This window comes from Liolophura sinensis, chromosome 7 (genome assembly GCF_032854445.1).
Source record: "Liolophura sinensis isolate JHLJ2023 chromosome 7, CUHK_Ljap_v2, whole genome shotgun sequence".
Lineage (NCBI taxonomy): Eukaryota > Metazoa > Mollusca > Polyplacophora > Chitonida > Chitonidae > Liolophura > Liolophura sinensis.
In genome coordinates, this window is record NC_088301.1 from 47,138,557 (window position 1) to 47,162,165 (window position 23,609).

At 35.8% G+C, this 23,609-nt stretch overlaps 1 protein-coding gene across 2 annotated transcripts in view; it reads left to right on the plus strand.

Annotated features, from left to right (window-relative positions):
• Window positions 1-23,609, plus strand: part of LOC135470154 (uncharacterized) — a 64,859-nt gene that overhangs the window by 747 nt on the left and 40,503 nt on the right. The window contains exons 2-17 of one of the 2 annotated variants that reach the window (XM_064748930.1): window positions 2,828-2,888; window positions 4,562-4,628; window positions 12,062-12,371; window positions 14,689-14,765; window positions 15,329-15,382; window positions 15,751-15,869; window positions 16,371-16,592; window positions 17,110-17,154; window positions 17,376-17,462; window positions 17,684-17,780; window positions 18,131-18,202; window positions 18,342-18,376; window positions 18,836-18,993; window positions 20,320-20,463; window positions 22,123-22,280; window positions 23,193-23,309. In XM_064748930.1, coding sequence (XP_064605000.1) covers window positions 12,113-12,371; window positions 14,689-14,765; window positions 15,329-15,382; window positions 15,751-15,869; window positions 16,371-16,592; window positions 17,110-17,154; window positions 17,376-17,462; window positions 17,684-17,780; window positions 18,131-18,202; window positions 18,342-18,376; window positions 18,836-18,993; window positions 20,320-20,463; window positions 22,123-22,280; window positions 23,193-23,309 — 1,644 coding nt within the window. In that variant the 5' untranslated portion in view covers window positions 2,828-2,888; window positions 4,562-4,628; window positions 12,062-12,112. Of the gene's footprint in view, window positions 1-2,827; window positions 2,889-4,561; window positions 4,629-10,694; window positions 10,819-12,061; window positions 12,372-14,688; window positions 14,766-15,328; window positions 15,383-15,750; window positions 15,870-16,370; window positions 16,593-17,109; window positions 17,155-17,375; window positions 17,463-17,683; window positions 17,781-18,130; window positions 18,203-18,341; window positions 18,377-18,835; window positions 18,994-20,319; window positions 20,464-22,122; window positions 22,281-23,192; window positions 23,310-23,609 lie in introns of those variants that run through there. The other variant, XM_064748931.1, reaches the window with a different exon arrangement.

Below are 23,609 nucleotides of genomic sequence, written 5' to 3' on the forward strand. Positions count from 1 at the left end.
AACATGCATGTAAGTTTGGGTGCTGTCAGTGCCGACTTGATTGAAATCGGCTCCATGAAGTTGGAGTGCGCAGATGTGAGGCGATTTGGTTGAGAGGTGGCGATGGACTCAGTTTTACGATGAATGTCAGAATATTAAAATAGCACACTGAGTCCATGAAGATGGAGTAATCTATAGGGATTCCATCTACCTATCTAGTCCAGCAGGAAAATTTGTAACTCTAGCCTGCCCTAATCAGCTAATGATTAATATGCATTGTCCCAAGCATAAGCTCTCTTATCAACCCTATAGAACTGGTCCGGTCATAGCACTGTCTGTGTACTGTGTATAAAGAAGGACATTATTAAGGATGGAAAGTGTTACCGATTAAAAATAAAACATTTCTGTGCTAGTTTTTACACCTATCTGTACTTCATGGTGTTCTGCGAGTCTCCTACTGCTAATAGTTGGAAATATCCACAATGTTGACAGTCCCTGAAAACATCACATATATCAGTGTTTTATAAGAACACAGCTCTATTCCATAATATCCCCCTACATCATATTATGGAAAAGAATAGATAGAAGACAGTATCTCATCCCATATCCCATCACTAATCTACATGTTGACATTTTGATGGATTTTCTTCACACTTTGGATATTTCTGACAAACTGTTGGTAGGAGTTGAAGGACACCACAAAGTTTAGATGAGTGTAAAGTTAACAGAGAAATAATTTATTTTTAAAATCAGTGAAACTTTGTTCCGACCTTGTGCTTTGTTATATACCCTGATTCTTCTAATTTTCGGGACATGTATTAGTAGTGCTGAAAGCAGAACATTACTTTTCCCAACTTTTGAAAAAGTAAAAAAAAAAAGAGTATGTTGTTCATTAGATGGCCTAACCATGTGAAAAAAGAAACTAACTCTTCCTGCTACAGGTACATGTATGTTGGCTAAAAAGAGCAGACCAGGTGTCCCAAAAATTAGAAATAAGGTATAAAGTACAAAGATAGTAATATGCCCAGGCCAGTCATGTCAATACAAGGGCCTGTATGCCGAGTCAAGCGACCTGTATATTTATCAATACTTCATTGGTAAAGCATCCTTCAACAGTAATTCGGCCATTGAAACTTGATTCGAACACATCAAACGAATGTTTTGAATTCTCACCTGCGGCAAAGTACATGTTGGCTTTTTGAAAGATAGATTGTTGACCATGAAATCCAATAACCAGAGCCTTCTAGAAAGAAATTTTTGAACTTCCATGCTAAACCTGCTAAATATGACTGGTGCCTATCTCTATGTAGTGGAGGCCTGGCTAGCTTGAGCTATATAGCTATTATTTCGAGATAGCTCTGTCATTATGTTTGACAAAATTTTAATCAGCCAAAGATGGCCCCCAAATCAACATCCGCATGCGCTCCTTTTAAAAACTAGATGCCGGCTTAATGGTTAGCGTGTCCGCCTTGAAGTCGAGAGACCTGGGATCAAATCTGGGTCGAATCACCAAAGGCTTTAAAAGTGGTAGTTGTTGCCTCACTTGGCTCTAAGCAGTGAGAGGTTAGAGCAAGGAAACAGGACTGGTTAGTACGGTGTCAGTATGATTTGACTGGGTGGTGTGTCATGTCTGGTGTCTTCTGTATGATACTTCATGGTGACAGCACTTTGGTGGCTTGAACTGGCCCTGCCACAGCAATGACTTCTTGTCATCATGACTGAAACATTGTTAAGTACGATGTTAAACCCCAAGCATTCATTTGTTCAATCCCATTTGCTGATGATAGGTCACACCAATTTAAATTGTTGTCATATGAGCAGAAAAAATCTATTTTCAATGTTGTACGATGCTATAAAATGAAACTTCAAAATCGTAGAAGACTTAGACATTTACATGATCAGACTATATTGAGAGACAGAATAAATAGGTGTATTTTTAGCTTTATTTTAATTCCATTTTTATTTTTTAATGTTAGAACTAGGGTACAGTGTGGTTCCATTTATCTCTCTCCACAGTTGTTCCATTTATCTCTCTCCTCAGATGAATTTACTGCTGAAATGAAATGGCAACTTTCAGTGTACTTTATGCACATTTTTAATTTGATGTTGGAGACCAAACTACATTGGTTGGATTGGCTTTCTCCCAAATCCCAATTTGGAGCCACAAATGTCCCAGTTTGAGACTGATTTCTTAAAATACTGGGACACACTTTTTGGATATGCATACCTCTAGTTCATTGTTTGAACAGTTGGGTTTAGGTATAATATGAGAAGGTATGTGACTTAGGTTCAGTGCCTGTTAATTGTACATATTGACTATTTAAAAATCACAGCTCCTTGATACATTTTTTCCCCCCAAAAATACGATTTTACAATAAAATTTTCCCCTTTCTAAAATTTGTGGATTATTCCCTAGCTGTAGCCAGCACACTGTAATTCTGTCTGAAGCCTATGATATGATAATAGAAATGGCATATGGCGCTATTTTCAGGTAGAACAAAAAAGATAAAACATGAAGTGTAGGAAAAATCGATGCAGAACAGTTTGATGAGCGTAGAAATTCTTGCCATGTCAGTTTGATCATGTAATTGCCACTTTGTATAACCACAGGCAATATCAGTAACAACCATGCAAGAGATACTTTGGTGCCAATATTAACCTTTGGGCTTATGTAATCACACATTGTAATGTGAGGTCTCTTGCCAATACCATTAGAGAGCACTAAACCAGTCAGGCAGAACAGTAGAAGTTATAGAGCTTGAGTGGGTTGCTCAGTTGAAGGGTGTTATGAAATACCCGCGATTTTCAATCTGTATTGCTTTATTTGATCTATATAAACTGTTGACAGGTATGTGTATTGCCATACAAGTCTCAGAAAACGTGAAAAGAAAAAAAAGTGGTTTACAGTGGTAAGTGCATATTTTACTTTAAACACTGTCATCCCACTCCCATATAAGCCTGGGGGAAAACCGCTATGCTATTCCCCAAACTTGAAGTCCTAGTATGTGTCCGTGTAAGTGCCACAGAGAGGAACTCCCATGAACAAGGGGAGGGAACGCTCAAAAATTAATCTCTTAAGTTTAACAATGTCTTGTCTGAGTGATGCTAGAATGTGGACTGTTGTTACACCATCATACTGTGTCATGTTCAAGGTAATATCCTGTTAGTCTAATTGAATCTTTATTTATTTATGTATCTGATTGGTGTTATACACTGTACTGAAGAATATTTCATCTTTTTGATTTTGACCAGCGTTATGGTGGGAGGAAACCAGGCAGAGCCCGGGGATAGCCACTACCATCCACAGGTTGCTTAATCACCTTCCCACGTACAGCCAAATAGAATCATATTTATGCTGAATTTTATGTTATCAATGGTCAGAAATATATGGAAATGACAGTGAACCAGTTTAGCTTCTCCAATTTAGCAGTTGATGTCACCAAAGCAGGTGATTTAATTTCGGGAATGATGGGTTCAGTGCCATTTTCACACCACAATAATTAAGCTGAGAACCTTTTTTGTAGTTCTAAATGTTAGGCCACCTCAAGTACTTTGTATTAAGACATATAAACAAAGTGTTTAATGTATCCTGTAACTCAGGCATTACAGTGGTTTTCTCTTGGGAAGTCTGGTTTCCTTTGACCACAATCCATAATACAAGTGAAGTATTATTGAGTACACAGTGAAACACCAATAAAATAAAATTAAAAAAAAAAACCCTCTCTGGTATCAGAAATTAATTATCGAGTAAAAGTAATCATTCGTGAAATTTCATGACTGGATTGGTCAAAGAATTTTCCTTGCCAGTCAATAGAATCCACACAGTGAAGGTCTCAGTATATCACTAATTAATTTATATCACATTGTAGGCTGCAAAATAAGAAAGAAGATGCATATAGGGTCATATGAACTTCATAAAGTTATGATTTGCAACACTGATGATTTTTCAAGGTTTCAAATGTGAGTGCCTTATACTTTTGTCAGCTTGCACACATCATGTAGGCCCCTAAACCATAATCAGATGTGAGTGCCCTATATAAATTTTCGTCAGCTTGAACACAACATGTAGGCCCCTAAGCCATAATCAGATGTGAATTCCCTATATTTTTGTCAGCTTGCACACAACATTTAGGCTCCTAAACCGTAGCTAGATGTGCATATAGAAACACATTATGAGCCATTTGGAGAAAATCTATTTTTTGTTTTGATTTGAAATGGTTGTATATTATTATATATTGTTGATTTTAAAGTGTATAATGCTCAGTAATTTTCTAAAGCGAGGTAAAGTTATCCTTAATACATTTAATGCCTAACTTAGGTACCCAGTGATCGCCCGATTCGCCCATAGTCCAGAGCTGCCCTTCACTGGGTTTGGAGTGAATCTGCTTCACATGTTAAGTTGTTTAGTTTGTGAACTTATATCCTTACGAGTCCAGCTGTGACAAAACAGGTTTGAACAGTCTGATATTTAATCTATCACCCCCCTTACTGTGATGTAGTGTGCATGCAGAAGTGGGAAATATGTGCAGACTTGTCCCCACTACCTCTGCCAATATGTCTGAGCTTTTAATCTTTTATTGAGCTTCAGGTGCCTGGGCTAGACAGTAGTGCTGGATTAATGAGAGCCAACGCCTGGTTTACCAAGAAAGGTAAGTTTTTGGGTTTTTTTTTTTTTTAGTGCAGTGTGTTTTCTTTTTTACATAGCAGTTGTTAGATTTTTTTATGATTGGAATACTTCAATCCTTAACAGTGTATGACAACTCAGTTAACTGAGGGTGAACTAGAATTCATAACGCAAATCTGCACTGACTGTGCCTAGGGGAACAGGAGAAATACATGTAGGTGAGGTGGAATGTAAAATTTTCAGGTGACTGATTGGTTACATTTCTTTTCACTGTGTAAGCTGTCAATGGGTCATTGTGTCAGATGTTGTAAGACGTTATTGATCTATAGAAACCTGTATTCTGGCTCATTTTCACAACACAGAAGAGCCAGAAGATTACAGATTTATCTATTTTTTTTTATTTCTTCTTTCTTTTTGACACATTATACATACATATTAAGTTATATGTGTATAATTTCATTTCAACTTCATGTGGCATGCTTACATTCAGTTTCAATTTTTTTTATTACAGGGTTTGTTAAAATTTTTTGCACTGGCGTTTTCATTGTGTTTATATTATAAAAAATTGTTATTTTTGTCAAAAATAGTAACCTATGGTCAAATCAATTCATAAGAATGCTTAGACCTCAAAGGCATCTTTGTTGACACTAGCTTGAGAAAACACTTATAAAGTTCTCCAGTACTACATATACATTCTTGTATGAGCACTGGGACAAATGCGCTGCTATAGTACTCTTCTATATTGGCTTAATTTCATGATTCAGTTATACAACCTGATTCTTCTGATATTATGCGTGCATCTATTCTAACTAGATGTTGGTTGTTATAAAGTTAATGATGTTGACTGATTCAATGATGCCTGTTGTCTGGAGCACATGTTTTGTTGTGTATTGTATTTATTTACTGTTTGCCATGGAAACAGTCCATGATATCTTGCTAACGTGCTTTAGCTGCAGTAGAGTAATGTTGCCGCACCCAGAGATAATCAATATACCAGCTAGCATGATTTTGCACGGCTATAAAGATCGGTATCTCGTCATACTGAATGATGTAGCCTACACGTACCCATGAATACCGATATTGATGTATCTTTGGTAATGACAGGAAATCTAAACGCCTATCACAGCTTGGGCTGTTTTAGATGTATCAGTGTTCATGTATCTCTCTGTATATATATAAATATACCGAGTGAACCTTTATTACGAGCAGCCAGCAACAAACTGCATGTGCTGAGATTGGGTGAGGACATCAGTAGAGACAACACTGTGCTGTCCTCGGCACACGTGTCTTTGCAAAGATGCTGGAAAGGCATACCTTAAAGCATGTGGTAAGAATTATGAGAGTTATGTTCGTACTCAGGTGATGATTACTCGCATAGGTTATTATACATACAGCATTATGTAGCAACATGGTGGAGCTGTAGGGCTGGTTCGTGTGTGATGTTGGTATAGATTAAATGTAGGACACACAGACATTGGTTTCTAACTGAGGAATTGATCCTGGAATATTTGTGGTCATGTAGGAATTAAATTTATACTGTGCCAATAGCTGATTGATTCGATAGGTTTGAACATGTGGAGTCCACATGTTTCATTTGTTTGTGTTAGAGAAGTGCTGTACCCTTTCATATATAAAAGAGCAACTTTAAGTGCAGTTTATGCACACTTTATATTTGATTTTTAGGAGACAAAAATTGATTGAATTGGCCAATTCAGAGCTTCTTAAAATTTATAATTTTATCAGTCAGCGCCAAATAATGTCTTCATAGTATGCTTAAATAAACACCTTGCAAATAGGCAAAAACATCGAAGAATTACCGTAAAATAAAAAGCTTTGCCTTGTTATACATGAAAATGAATTATAGGCGATGAAGAACATTATAGAGGTGATTGTGGTTGGGAAATAATTAAATATCTAAAAACTGTCCCTGTGTTTTTCATGATTCCCTTGACATTCTTTTCTGTGGATACATGAATTGTCCAGTTGTAATTAAAAGTAATTGACCTAGAATTTGGCCTAAAAAAGAACATTTTTGAAAAGAATAAATGTCATATTGTATTAGTGAACCTTACATTTTCCAGTAGGATATCATCCAACTTTCCAATTCCAAAACAAATAACATAACCTTAGTTATTTTAGAACAGGTGTGCAATCAGGTCAAAGTGGTCAGACATGTTTTTTCTTTTTTCATATCTGTAAATGAACCTTTAAACTGGAATTCTTACAAAGCCATGAGATATGCTGTGTTAGAGAAACTGAAAGCATGATGTTACTTCACCCATACCTGGGTCCGTACACAAATGGCTAAAAGGCAAACAAATTTCATATGAGATCAGTGTGGGATTAAGTCTAATTTTTTTTGGTCATAGCCTATAAGGCAACCTATCCCATTCAACAAAAATTGGGGGCCTCCATGGCCTGGATAAGCATGCTAGAGCAACACAGTGACCCAAGAGCCTTTCACCAATGTGTTAGCTGTATGTTCAAGCTTGTGCTGGTTTCCTCTCGGCACATCAGCGTAAACTGTGGATGGTTGTGGATTTCCTCTGCGCTGTGCCCGGTTTCATCCCACCATAATGCTGGGCGCCATTTAAAACACCAATCAAATAAATAAATCTACAAGAAATATTATTGAGAGTGGAATTACGTTGTGCAGATATTTTGCCACAATAATTTTTTTTAATCCTTAGAGTTTTTAGAGACTCTAATTCCTCAGCATTTTCACACATAATGATTTGGAAAAGCAGTTTTCAGCATAATTTTAAATTCGATTTTGGAGACAGACTACATTAGTTTGGTTGGCCAGGGCCTCACAAAAAGTATAAAATTATGAGTGTACATCAGAATAATGCCCCCAGAATATGCTTGAGGTAGCATCTTGCAAACACGCAAAAAGGTTGCAGAATTAGAGTAAGCTAAATCTCATCTTAATATCCCTGTTCACTCAGCTCTTTAAGATTATCAGCGCTGCACTGCTTCTCCATCTATAGTCACAGGATCAGCAAAACCCATTGGCAAGGATTTCATTGGCTCACATCTCAGACAAGTGTATTGTTTACTTTGTATATAGTTATGTTGTACTTAAGTTGTATTTAAGCACCATTGAAGGTGTACTTCAGATTGATACATGTATAAACACTTTCCACAGGATATATTATATCTAAATTTAGCAGCTGGGCTCCTGGGTTTGAGTTCATTGGATCACTTACAGGTAATCAATTAACCAGTGCACCAATTGCTTTCATTTAGCACACACTACTTGTCAGGTATTGGCTATGCTCCCTATCCAGGGTGTGGAGATCAAAGTGATCAAGTACCTCTCAGGGTCAACTGTAATTTATTACAATGCAAGTCAATTAAATGCCTTTCAGCTGATTAAGCAGATAAAGCTTTTGAGTTTCTCAGGGGAAAAAATGTCCACAGTTTGATTCGTAAGCAGATTAAAACTGTAAATTGAACTTTGTTTATTAGGCAATATGTGACTGTGTTGACTTTTTCAAAGTGATTTCCCTACATGAATGGAATGTTGATTGTTTCCCATACTAAATTGTGATTTATTTTGAAATGTTCAAAAGGGTTTTAAATTATTGAGTGATTTATGGTCTTTTGCCATGTGAACATGCTGTTCCGTTAGCTGTCCTTTTCAATAAGCTTGGTGTCTGAATTATTTAATAGTTTTAGTATATTTGAATAATTAGTGAGACCCTTTTGTGCTTTGGTACTCGGCGGGGGTGGGGGGGGGGGGCATTGGCCTTTACCCTGTTACATGTACTAAATGGGCTGACTAATGCTGTTTATATCAAGATATTAAACCAGGTAATGCTCTACAAACTTTGTAATACAATTCATATAGTGTAATATAATAAATTTGTTGCAATTAAATTACATTACAATAATATGCTATAGTTCAAGTTATGTATTATGACACAATTACTGTACTGTAATACAATTAATATATTGTAATGCAATTGTTATACAATTCTGAATTGTAAAACAATCGCTATATTGTAATACAATAATGTGTTTCACCTTAGTATTTTTCTTTTAAGTTAATTTCATAGCATTGGTCATATTGCTTTGGACCTATTTCTCTTAATATTTTGTTTTTAGTTGAGGTGGAAAATCATTGAGGTATCATGAGATGAAACTTTAATTTTTGATTCTTGAAACAAAGTAATGCTATCCCTGTAAAACTTGAAATATCTTAGAATTTGTAGCATGTGAAACCTTATTGGTTTCCATTGACCTAGATCTGAATTACAAAGATTACTATCTGCCTTTATTACATGTACCTAATTGAGGACCATATCTCGAGTCTCGTTGGTTTGAGAAAGCGGTTTGGCACCCAAACTGTTGGGCTTCCTTGTCTGTATACAGTGATCTAGTCAGGAGGCACATAGCTGTGTTTATGGTGTCTCTTGAATGAAACCCAAATGCATGCATGTAAAGCAGTCATGCATGCATGCATGGTCGATCTGCAGGGCGTAAGTTAACATCTTACCTCAAAGTTATTGACCCTCAGTAAGTGCCTGTCAAAAGACGAATCAGTTATACCAACTGTAGCGTTTGGCGATGGGCTATTTGATATTTGGGCTTTAATTTGTTTAGACATGCCAAAACAGAATGAGCACCATGTAAAGTGTCTTTCATTTGGCCATCTCAGCTGGATCTATTTGGTCTGTTTTCTTGTAGGCACTGTGTGTCAGGGTAGACCTGACCTCAGAAGTGACACATGCAGGTACAATACCTGTAATTTCACTCACCTTGGGTGGTAATCAGATTACAGGTGAGCAAGCTTTTTAATAAAGCGCTCATTGATTTTTCCTCTGACTTTGCATTCGCTGGGGGAATTTTCAATGGCTACATGCCAAGGCAACCAAAAGGTAGTTGTGAAAGGATTGATGAATGTCACACTTGTAAATACCTTTGGCAGTAAATGTTGTGGCTTACCTTTATTGCAGTGAAAATTCCCATTAAGTATAAAAGAGGTTAATTTAGATATTATGTGATTTACTTTTTTTTTATATTCTTTTGAAAACAAATATATGTACAGTTAAAACAAATACAGAAAACGGAGAAATATAATGATGAGTAGCATGATATGGGCCTGTTTTAATTATTTTATTATTTTACACTTTGCTACACTTTTCAGATTGACTTGATTTAGCAGTGTTTAATATTCACAGTATTGAATCTAACTGTGTAATGATTTGGATGCCACAGAGGACATGGTAGAGTTATCTGATGTAAAGCAAGCAAGTACACGTAAATTAGTAAGAGACCTAAGCTTTAATCCATGAATGAGTTGATCTGTTTGCCTGATTTTGAGAGTTCTATATTCGTTTTAGGTGTTTGGAGGTTTGTTTGGAAGGCAGGATCTTACCAGAAATATGTAACTTGCAGTATGAGTCCTTTTTGCCTCTGTGGGTTACATTTTTTCTGTCATTTAGAAACACTTGAACATAAAAACATAAAGCAAGAGATTAGATTTGTCAAGTATTACTTAGCAGAGGACTGAAATTCATGTGAGTGAAAGTGATTAGTTTGGGAGGATTTGGGGAGGTAGTTTATTTTTTCCATTTTCCTACCACAGTAGACTCTGGATGAATAGCAGGGCAGGTTAAATTTTTAATATGTACGTTTGTATGAAAATAGGTGCTAATGAGACTGTCATTTCTGGCATGTGCAGGTACATGTCTATGCTTAACCCCCAAGAGGTTGGTATGACCCTATGCCATGGACTGTTCATAATTTATGGGCAGTTTTTGAAAGATTTGATCTGTTCAAGGTGCCACTTTGCTAAGATTTGTTAACTAAATTCAGGCTGAACTGTTTAACACCTTATACCCCATGCGGTCTTTGTTAAGTACTCAGAGGTTGCATTCTTGTCTTTGTGTTTACACAAAGCCAGATTTTGCCCATGGATAAAAGAACATGGTCAGAGGCAGGCATTAATGGTCCCATTGGGAAGTCCTAATGCCAGGTAGACTTAGCAGCATGGCTGATATGAATGACCCACCCCCCACCGTTGCCAAGCGATGGCCTGTAAACAGCCGTGCCAGTGGTGGTAGCATGGCTAAGGTCTAGGCCGTATCTATATGCTTTTCAACCTGACTGTCCATGTACCTGTGCGGTAAATACATGTAAATATGTACTGTACAACAGGTGTAATCGTAATGTGAGGAAAACCTGCAGTCTACCTGAGCATTAAGCATGTGAGTTGTCCCAATAGTTTCTGCCTATTGTCAGGCGTAATACACTTTGTAACACAGTTTTCAGCTGTCTCTAGAATGTCCCATCTAAGTGTACTAATATGGGATGCTGTTGATTACATTTACTTTGAAAGTTAAATTAACAAACTGACCAGTTGCTGGTCTGGCACCTTTAATCAATATTATTACCATTCTTCTAATAACATGATATTGTATTATTCTTACCTGTAACAATTTTTTTACAGGTAAGAGATTTATGAATAAATACGCTGTTATGTGATCTGTGGATATCACACATATATATTCATAGATCTGACTAGTTTATCTTTTCCCCGAACCCAACTGTATTGAGCAGATGCAGAATGTCATCTTTGTGTGTATATGGGTAACTTATCAGTGATCTGATATTAGGAGTTAAATTTGTTTTCAAGACTTAACAGTGAGCTTTTAATGAACATTCTGATTTCAATGTATCTGTAATGGCTGTGTTCATATCCAAGTATTGTAAACTTCATAAGTTAAATGATGTATCATTGACTATTTTTCTTGACCCATTTTACATCAAAGGAATGAGGTTGATGAAACACCTTAGCCCATACCATCCGACCCTACTCTGTTTCCAGACTCTGAATTGTTAGATATGTATACATGTATGTAGACCTCTGTATCACTGTAATGTGTTGCTGCTCAGGTTAGCCTGTCTGAGTTGTCTCTATCATTACTAGTTTACTATCCTTCCCACTTGTCTATGACAATTGTTAAGTTTTCCCACATTATATTAAAAGCTTCTTTTAGACTTAACAAATTTATTAATTATTTGATTGGTTTTGATGCATTTATAATGCGTTAACGTTATGCAAATTATATGAAGTTTTTGTGTTTCCAAAGACCAGTGTAGTATTGTAACGAGAGCGGCTTTCCAGTGCTTCATATTTGTATTCTACTAGTATACGCACTGTAAAGCTGCCCCCGTTACAGTATGACCTGTTGTACCTGGCTTGGTTCTCGCATTTAATTTAAAAGCAGACTAATTTTAAGTATTTGTTTGTGAATGTTTCAAACGCTAAGTGTCCTTTGGAGTATGATGATTACTGGCCTTATTAGCAACTTTTTATACTTTTGTGACAGGTGGTAGAAGTATTAAATCTTATGTATTGTTTTAAAATATACCAAATAAGTAATCAGATGTAGTCTTATATAGTTACATGTATAATGTTGATTCCAATTTGCATATATTTGTTTGCAGGAAAACGACACGAGATACCGTAAGACAGTAACATTCAAAGAAGAGTTCAGGATGGGGTCTGGTGCCTCTAGGGAGGAGGATGTTATCCGAGAGAATGGGGTAGCCCAGAGTCCGGCTGTCTCAGGCCAAAGGGTGCCTCCAATGACACCATCCACCAGCATGCAGGGCTACGCAGCCACACACCCCAGTCATAACAGGCCCGCCTCGCAGATAAGCCGTCAGCTCTCAAAGTCATCCTTTGCTCGCTCAGATGGTGGTCAGTCTTCCAGACCTATCCTTCAACGCAAAAATACAGTCTCCAAGTTTATAGGTAACTTGTTATAGGTCTCTGCATTATTTCTATTGTACATGCCTGGTATGCAGTACGTAGGTTTTGAGTAAAGTCCGTACAGCAGCAGAGTGGCATCCTATTACAAAATGTTGTTGTGGCACAATGGGGCTATTTGCCTGTCTTCTGACACAGCAGTATTCTTGTTTAGATAATACTGTAGACAGACTATCTTATTTTTGCAATATCTGACACCCAAACCAACCCAAGGACATAGCTCAAAAGACCAATCTAAGCCTCTTCAATTTGTTTTCTATATTCTATACCCACCCAATATGCCCAACGTGCCCATTATTAAAGTTGATTGACTGACTGATAGCCTGATGTATGGAAAGTGACCTGAAGAAATGTGTCATCCAAATGCTCTGGTTTCCATGGGATACAGTATGTTCTTAGTAAACATATGTTCAAAACTGTTTTCTAATCTACTTTCTAAGAAAGATAGATGTAGGTGCTGTTATTTCTACACATACAGGATCTTTAAAGGTGTACAATTCTCTTGTTTCCACCAGGTGAAATGAATGGCAGTGAGAGTAAGAAAACTATTCATTATCTTCATGGTTTTCAGTGTTCTATGATCATTAATTATGTATGTGCACCTGTTCTCACATCTCTTAAGTCATGTTAATGTAACTCTGAAAAAGGCATATACTCAAAACACACCTGATGCGTAAAGGTAACATCTATGAAAAAAAATTATTCCTGGGCAAGTGTTTCTGTTTTGCATTTTGGTGTTAAAGATAAAGACTTCTTTTTGGAAATGCCAACATGTACATAACTTTTCAGCAAAAAATATAGTTCCATGTACATTGAACTTACATGTTATTATGTGGCTGTAAAGGAAAAGAAGTGGTTGATTCCTTGGGCTTGAAGGGTCATATGGAAGACATTTTCATGAATGTCTTGAGCAGAGCAGAATAATGCAGTCCATTCATTATTACCATTTTATTCAAATCTTGGTGGTGTTGGTTCTCATGTCAAATGTTCTGTCGTATGGTTTTGAAATGTTTTTGGTGTCCCAGGATATTTGTGAAATAGTTTGTTTTATGGTTTTGATATGTTTTGGTGTCCCAGGGTATTTGAGAACTGTTTTGTCGTATGGTTTTGTAATTTTTTGTTGTCCCAGCATATACAAAATATTCCTTGGGATAGTGTGACACATCAGTATACTGTGTCAAGTGGAACATTGTGTCCTGTGTCTTTGAAATGGCATTGGAGTGAGACAGTCTCTTATTTATTTGAGTATACAGTAATAAATTTACATACACAATGTGCTAATACATGTATGTTGAACAAGATGCTGTGTGGAAATGAAACCATGGCAGAAAAATGTGACTTCTTTTTTTTTTTCTAGGCACCTTTTCATTGATGTGATTTTCAGATTTAGTTAACTGCAGGGTGTCTGTCCTCAAATACTAAAAACTTTGCAACCTTAAGTTAAGTTAGACACTGTCTACTTTCTTAGTTTCATGCTGAGTAAGGTTGTAAACTATATGTACCATGCTCTATTTTATTTTATTTTTATTATTATTATTTTGTGATCTAAACTTGTTAAACTTTGAATCAGATATACTGAACTATGAGATTGATTTTAGTGTAACTTATTACTTCAGAAGATGGCACCCTTATCAGGGGAATGTAATAGCCATTTTGGCCTCGTGCTTTACAGTGTTATTGTGATAACTAGCGATAAATGGCTGAATATCGTTCATTCGGTTTTTAATAGACCTGCTATGATAGCCATTAATTTTCACCAAAGTAATTTTTCACCTAAGTGTTGTATATTACAAATGTTGTCATGTTGTATTTAACAAATGCTCTTTCTGTGTATATTTATTATGTCTTATTTGTGTTGAGTGATTAGACTTTTTAGTATACATGTATTATGTTTTAGGTGCTCTTCAATAAGTTTTGGGGGAATTATCAATTGAAGACACACTCTGATTTTAACTGCTTAGTCATCACTCTTTCTGACCTATTTAGTTATCAATGCATAAGTCATTTCAGTATTTGATGAAAACAATTTTGTAACTGCATAATTTTAGGTAAGTTTTATTGTGGTAAACTGGCAAATGCATATTTGGTATTTATAAATTTTATTTAAAAAAAGAAAGTGGAGACTTTGATGGAAGATGTCAGGTGATAAACATTATGATTCTTTATATTGCTAATACTTTATCTAGCAAAGCACTAATTGGTTCTTCATCGGTGGAAGGCAGGAAAAAAATTTAGAACATAGGGGTGTTAAAATGTTATATACATGTGTGTGTGCTAACACTCTTATTTTTCCCTTTTGCAGAAGGCTACGAACAGGCTGAAGTGTTTGTTTCCAAATCAGGATTTTCTATGCAAAATATACAAATTATGGAAGGCCAGGTAGGTTATATAATAGTGTTCAAAAACAATTCTAGAACAGGAGGATAAAAATATGTAAGCATCTTTTCATTTTGTGTTTACAGGCTTTATAACGTAGGAATATTATATTGCACACGTTGTCCAACTTATATACTCTAAAATCTTCAAACTTCTCCTTTTCTAGTGGAATTAAAGCATGCAATTATTATGAAATTGATGCAAAAGATGATTTGTTTGTGTCACTAAGATGCAAACTTCATAAAACTGTGCAGTTTATTTCTCTACACCATAATGCTGAACACCATCTTATAAGTGAAACATTCTTGAGTATGGCGTAAAACACCAATCGGATAAATAAATAAAAATGATCTCTCTACACCCTGTATTTAACTTGGAATGTTTCAAATATATTTGTCACTGTGGTGGATGAAAAGATTGAAGAATTACGGTGGTCTTGTGTTATTATTTTTCAGTTATGAATTTGTTTAAATTTTTTTAAAGTGATCATGTTGTTACATTCATATTTATGTGTAGAGTTCATCCAGAGACAGTGATGTATTAAGATACCTGTATCTTTGTTTTAGACGATCAAGTTCAGGTGGGACACCGAAGATAATACCTCATTAAACATCATTCAGGTAACTTTTCCTCTGCCTTCACACTTGACAGAAAGTGGTACTGTACCTCTTTTTGAAACCCAGATGTAAATATAGGCTAATTTTATGTTTATTTTACCTAAAGTTGTTATCCTAGGTTTTGTGCATTTGTGGTGTACATCCCTTTTAAAGACATACAAAGTCCTTTTAAAAGTTTAACAATGATGTACTCATGTGTAGCTTTGTAAGTGCTACACAAAAAAGGTGACAAAAAAAGCATGATTTCCAAGTTTATGTGAAGCAATCTTCTACACACAAGAAAACTAAAAAAATGTTGTACATTTGCTGCTGGTACAACAGCTGAATGTTTTTTTTGACTGACTGTGATTTTTCCACTGTTGTTGTTGCAGGTTGTTCATGATGGGGAGAAATTACGCCCAGTCATAGGAGGCTATGGCTGCTCCCAATCACAAGCAGATGGTCTGTTTGAACAACAGTTTAACCTGGAGGGAGATTACAAATTTGCCATGTGAGTGTCTTTTAATTTCATGAAGAAATTGACAAACATACTTATGTATTTGGTTGGTGTTTAATGCTGTATTTAAAACATTTTCACCTGAGTGATAGCTGTCAGGTTTTTTTAATCTGAAGTAACCGCCAATCTTCACAACATACTTGACATATTGTAAGAAACTTAAAGTGCCGCTGATGTAGTAAATGTTTTATAGCAAACTGGTACTCTAAGTTTTATATGACATTGGTCACTCTGTAATTCTTTCTCATTAATACACATAGATGATTGGTTTAACTAGCCTATATTGAGTTAAAACATTTAAATATGTAGATTGTTTGGAATTATTTTTTCCTTGTCCCATTTAACAGTAAAATTAATGAAAGAATGTTATGATATGGTGAAAACTGTGAATTCTTGAAAATTTGCTCAAAAAAACCTCAGCAATTCTAAAAAACAATTTCAGTCTGACTTCAACTTTTGCAAAAATCTTTACATGTTTATATTTAAATATTACAGATCTGGCATTCGCTCCACCCCTCTGACTGTTTTGGTACGACCTAGAGTTGACCTTCAGGCTGAAGTCACAGATTATGGTTTCAGCCCCAAAGTTATAAACATCGACAAAGGTCACACAGTAAAGTGGTCATGGGTCCAGTGTAGTGTACCTCACTCTGTGCAGGAAGTCACATACGATATTTGTAAAGGGGGATTCGTCAAACCATCAAACGCAAATTCAAAGTAAGTCTCTCTGGTAAATTTTATGTGTGGGAGATTTTAATTTTTTATTCATTATTTTATTATTTTTACCCAATGTTTGCAGTCATGCTCTATGCGTGTATAAAGCAGAAGTAGACCACGAATACCCACAACCTTAAGTTCATGTAATTTAAAAACTTTGTCTTTACAGGTAAGTAATATGCAGCTTATTGAGATTATGAGCAACTTAAATCACTTGAGAGGAATGTATGTATGTTAGAAGCTGTAGTCCACTTTTGTTTCTGTCATTGAATAATTATTTACTCATGAAATGTGACTGTCTCATGTAATTTAAAAACTTTGTCTTTACAGGTAAGTAATATGCAGCTTATTGAGATTATGAGCAACTTAAATCACTTGAGAGGAATGTATGTATGTTAGAAGCTGTAGTCCACTTTTGTTTCTGTCATTGAATAATTATTTACTCATGAAATGTGACTGTCTGTGTCATAAAGTTTTGGTTTGTTTTATACGAATGTACGACATCTCTGTTTTACAGCACGTTCACATCAACTGTTAGTGGAAGTTACAGACACTCATTTAAGTAAGTGATACATTAATTTACTGGTATTCAAATGTTTTTTTTTTTTTGACTATGTTTCTTGATTCGATCTGAACTATGGTTCAGCTGTGTATTGAATTTAAATTTAAACCTTTAATTAGATAATGTAACTAGGTATGTACAGTAGTTTTGTTTATGCATCTAATAAGTTTGTGCAACTTTATTGAGATTCCCTTTAACTGATGTTTTGGCTTGCCTTGTAGGAGGTCAGGCCTGTACTATTTTCAGACAGATGGTATGGATCTTGGAAAGACGCACCTCTGTATTGTTCATGTTAGAGAAACACAGAAGTAAGTGTACAGGTTTATTTTAATTTAGATTTAATCAAGATTTACTTTAATCTGCTTTCATAAAATGTTTGAGTTGTGGTTAAACAGAAGTGGAATTCTTATTAGATTCAGAGAAATTTCATAAGTAAACATTTCATCAAAAACTGATAAACACAGAAGACACATATTGTTGAATTGTCTACATTTGTGTAAAGTATTTGTTTTATCAATGCCTTTTTCAGGGAATGCAAAGTTGAAGTTTTAGATCGCTCATTTAGTCCAATGATTGTGTTGATAGAAGAGGGAGACAGAGTCTGGTGGCATTGGGACAGGTTCAAGGTGAGAGTTATCCCCCTTTAGCTGCACACCTGCATTCTTTTATGCTAATAAGCTGTAAGGGTGTAATTATGCGAGAGAAATTGACAAACACTTTTGAAACTAATTGTTTTATATAAATACTGTTTTATTTTTAATTCATACAAGATCTATTTTTGATTACTATATTATTTATTACGATCATGGTCTAAAGTGAAATGGTGAGGAAGAACTGGATCAGTCATTGTAAGAGTATAAATTATATTTGAGTAATGATCAAGTGGCATTTCAGAAAACATTTTCCTGTAAATATATTAGTTTTATAATTAGTTGTTATTCTCCTGTTTACTAGATTGTATGGCATTTCTTTTCAGTGCAAGAAGTTTCACAGTATCTATCAGATTCATGCCCCAGGGAAGGATCATCCACCCAGTGAACAGTATGAGGTGTGTGTTGATTATGTTGAAATGTCATTTCTAAAAGTGAGCAAGTTCAAATAAGTCGATTTGAAATGTTTAAGAATGGGCCATTGTGGCCTGTGCCTGGTTTGTAGTCTCTAAAACATGTTCTTTTTCCATTCCACAGCCTGTTAAGGATGGCTTCAGATGGACTGCTCCAAGGTAATGTATATTAGCCAAAGCTTAGAAACTTTAAAACATGAAATATATTTTATATTATTTATTATGGGCCAAGCTGTTAACAACATACATGCACATACAATTTTCTTTGTTTCTGTTAACATACAGTTTTTATTAAGTACACAAGAAATTCAATGAGTAATATTGCTGTATATTTAATAAAATCTATTAAAATTAGTGAACATATTTTCTTCTGTTTATTTTATTGAATTTGAATAAAAAACATTAAAAAAACAACATGAAGAATTATTAAAGGGAGTGAACATTCCTTTGTTCTCACAGCGGAAATCTGAAATTTTGAAACATAACTATCATAGGACAGAACTATTCTTCATCCTGCTAGTGGAAAGTCTGATTTCTACTTAAGTACAGCATGTTAACAGCTTTCTAGCCGAGTGTGCAATGACGAAAGTATCAATTTCTTTTTTCTCCCACTGACAGTAAGCAAGGCTTGTTGTCATACCAGTTCCATGTGCCAGGTGTTTACTATTTTTCTGACCAAAACTTTGAAGAGGCTGCGGAGTACATTGGGACTGTGATTGTGAAGCCGAAACAGAAGGAACATTACATAGAACTGTCTGAAAACGGCTTTTCTCCAGGTATTAGTTATCACCTTTTACCTGCTTCTGAAGACTCGAAGTAGGTTACACGTGTATATAGTGTGGATATATTACTTGGTAATTTAAACCTGGACTTAGTGTAATTGCCATTTAAATGCTGAAGGATGTTTTTACATTCCTACATCCCTAATTCTTCAACCCTTTCAACCTCTGAGACCAATATTTTGAAACATTCTGAGAGGACTATTGGGTGTAGAGAAATGATTTGCACAGTTTTATGAAGCTTACATCTTTAATGACACAAATAAATCACTTTTAGCTTTTTTTTCATATAAATTGTATGCATAAATTCCACTGGAAAGTGCTTTAGAGGTCAAAAATTCTCTTTTGGTTGTTTTCCATTTTTTTTGTTAATGGAGAACCCCAACGACTTTGTTTTCTCATTAAATGTTCCCTTGACACAATATTTATGCTACATTAGTCTGTAAACTGCAGTATAAAAAATATTATCTAGTTCTATTTAAAAAATCCAATCAAAGTGGGAACCATTAGATCTACCAGCTGTGTGTTTTTCTAGTATTAGCCAACTTATGTCTTAATCTATAAGTACCCTGATGTCTACACCACTTAATTAGGCACTTTGAAAATCATATAAATAAAACAGTTATATAACAAATATTTATAAATATATGAAAGTTATTTTAGTACAACATATTGCGACTGGGCGACCAGTGGTGGCTAATTTTTGCTCACTTAGGGGCCACAGTAGATGACACAGATGCACTCTGGTCTGGTTTGTCTGCCGTTTCTTTTAATATAGGCATGGTACAAGTAGCAAGTCTTATACAACTACGATAGATTGTGTGCTCCATAATTAAAGGTGTTTTCGATGAGATAATCTGTCCGTATTTTTAGTATTCAATCTGTGGCATTTTTAGGCCTTGTATGTAACTTCACAGTATCCCGTGTTGTATTTTGCTCTTGCAAGCCAAACTTGGGCATGGAATAATCTTGAAATTAGTTGTATGTTGATTGTTTCCTGTGGTCCGTGTTGTTCACGTAGAAAAGCTTGCTTGTCTGCCAGCGAACTTGCCGCCGTGACGTCACTAGGTCAAAGGTGGCTCGATCATAGTGGTATAGATTTTTCTGATGTTTGTTCACCATATTCTACTGTTTTTATTTCCTTTTCGACATTTTAAACGATCGAAATGGATTCAGGGGACATAAACTATCTAAGTGCAGTTTGGAGTCCCAGCATTGGGGGTTCTACTTTAAAGAGTGTGGGTCTCATTTTCGTACATGCAGTAATATACTGCTTTGTTTAATAAGAAAACACATTGTTGCACTAATTTTGTATTTGTTTAGACCTTTGGTACACACAGACTGGTGATCGCATATGGTGGACATGGAGTGGTCATCATGTGGACAGGATGGATTCTACCTTTACTATCTGTGAAATAGAAAAGACACTTAACCCGGCCACCAAGCAGGAGTCCACTGATGAAGGAGGTGAGAATAGCACTATAAAGAATAGTTTTTTTTTCTTTTGTAAGGCTTCTTGCTCAGATTATTTTTCTTCTTCTCTGACAACTGGTTTTTTTTTGGGGGGGGGGGGGGTTTGGAAGAAGACTGGCTGTTCAACATACATGCATCACAAGTATAGCCCTTTATGTGCATCAGTTTTCAGCTTTGTAGTTGTAACAGTTTTCTGTCATGTGAGTTGCAAACATGGGGGAAATTAGATTTTTTGTGTTTTGATCTTAATTTGCAACAAATATGTACATCACAGGGAAAAAAATAAGACAAGATTCATGATCAGGACCTCAAACTACGATGGGTGGCATACTTACAATATTTCTATATTCATCCTAGACACGAATGGAGTGTATATGCATTACATAACAGGGCAGTATGTAGAGTCACTTTAGTTCTGGAAAACATTTGGGCTCCCAAATGAGTGGGCTTTTCCACTCAAACTAAACAAGCTGTATCAAAACTAACATGTTAATTAAGCAAAATTATGATGGTTCATCAATAAAAAGTTAAGTTTTCATGCAATTTTTTTTCATTCACAGACTTAAAACTCTTCAGAAAGACATCATTCTGAGTTGCATTATTGAAATATCTTTACGCACAGTCACAATGTCACCATTAAAGTTTGGGATCAGAATCTTTTATGTTCTTCTAGATATGGCCCTGCATAACATTACATGTATTATACGGCACATGTAAATGTTCCGTAATATAGTAAATCAGTCTTTTGTCAAATTTTGAAGCCCTGTATATCATGTATTTATTTAGATAGCGTACAGATTTTCAGCATACATACAGTACACATATAGCCCCCTCCACTCAACAATTTTGAACTTCACAGCTGTAATAGTTTTTTGTCATGTGACTTGCAAATATGGGGTAAAATTGCAAATTTTCAAGTTTTGAGGGCAGTTTGCTGCATAAGTGCATCTTGAAGGGAAAAAATAAAACCACATTGGTGATCACGATGTCAAATCTTTCGGGGGGTTTATTGTCTAATGTGGATTGTGTCTATTTTTTTGCTTGTATTAGACAAACCTGGGGTCTTTTCAGAAGGGCATAGAACTGATAGATTTGAACAGTCAGTGGTGGAGAATGTGGAAAGTTTTAGAGTTTTTTAAAAACTGTGTGTACAGACCGCTCAGAAGCCGCATAACTGCATGCAGTTCTGTTTTTTTGTTGTTTTTGTTATAATATTTATTATCATTACAAGTACTGTATTTCACATAAAGTTTTGCATGTAAAAGTGGACTTTCAGAAGCACATAAAGACCTTAAAATGGCCCTTTACTTTCATTGTGTGGGTGGATTTTGGTTTACCCCAGGATTTGTATTTTACTACTAAGGCGACATAAATTTTATGGGGTGTTTTATGATTAAAATTCAAAGTTCATCTTTTTAATTTACTTGATAATTATGATTTTCCTATTTTTCAAGGCTTGCTGGTCATGTCAATATGTTTTTAACAGGAACAGTTGCTGGGACAGTCCACATTTGCTGAAAATAAGATGATAATTCCGTTTTATTTTTATATCCCCCCCCCCTCTGGTATTAGAAAAAAAAAGATGGTAGTGTAAACATCTGATACATACTTGTGTACAATCTTTGTGTGACTCTAGCATGCATTGTGTTACAGCACAGTGGCAGTACATGGATGAAGAGGCAGCAAAGCTATGCACAAGGCTGGGCCTTGCCACTGTCCAGTACAACACAGTAGGGGTTTACCACTACAGGGTTACTGAGACCCGCAATGCAGTCTCCACCTGCTCTGTCATTGTCAACCCTGGGCCTAAGGTAAACCCAGCTTATAGTGACATGTACTCTCTAAGGATATATTATTGGTTATATGATGACCTTACAGTGGTACATGGGTAAATATTTGGCTGAGGTCGATAATATTTTTCCGATGCCTAGCTAAGGAAAATATCTCAGCTAGGCCAAATATCTACCTGCATAACCCCCTGAGGGCCGTCATATAATGAATTCATCACCATAAAGAGCATTTTTGAGATGTAAAACTGAGAAAAACTCGTGCTGACAGGCCAGGCCCATTGCTTACCCGGAGTTGTCTCCCTTCCCTTTTTTTTTTGTGCGAGCAATAAAATAAAATCTTTAAATCTTTACATTCCGTGTCGGCATTGAAGTTCAGAACCTTTTGACATCGTCGGAGCTGTCATATGTTTCTGTTAGAGGCAGTCACTAATCGGCTGATTTAAAGCCAGTCAAGGTCAGGATTCAGGCTAATCAAATGAAATGCGCGAAAAAGGTGAGGCAGCAGAATACTGTGATGGATGGGATTTTGGAAATTTTGATTTTGGAAGAGAAGATGTCGATTTGGATAATGATGCTGTGATCAACAGGCAGGGATGAAACCAAGGCAAAAGTGTCCTAGGAATGGAGGAAATTCTTTAGAAGATTTCAACTGTCCTTTTCATCACAGTAGGAACAAAAATTATCCCGGTATGCTCATTAGTGAAGTTTTTATGCTCGTTTTAGTGAAGGACATGTAATATAAAAACGCATTCATTCCCCCCAAAAAGAAAAAAAAAAATCAAGCCTTCACTAGTCATCTGATGAGAAAAAAAAAATATGTGCATGCAGTTAAATATTAGTGTTTGCAAGCACATGTAGTTTAAAATAAAATAAAAAGCACCAGTAAATATGTATATTTTTTTTCATGCAAGTTATACTCTTGTTGATTTGTAGAACTACACAATTCACCTGACAGACAATGGCTTTGAGCCTAAGGTGATGACAATCCGTCCTAATGACAGAGTTTGGTGGGTGTGGCAGACTGGTCAGAAGCAACACAACATAGTGCAGGTAAGCTAGCCGTTAAGATACAGGCTGCTAGTTACACAGTTAATGCTGTGTAGAAACTGGAACTACCCTCAACAGTCCTCAACAGATTCACCAACAGGTGAAAGAATTAAGTTTTGATGCACTTTGATAACACTATTCATAATATTAAGAAGATTAAATGTATTGTTCAGGCAGGAATACATATGTACAATTATTTCCAGCGTTATTGCCCTTTAAACATCAACTGGGGACTTGCTATGTGCAAGTCCCCTCCTACTCAAGGCATCTCCAACAGTTATGATCATCAAATTTTGTAGGCAT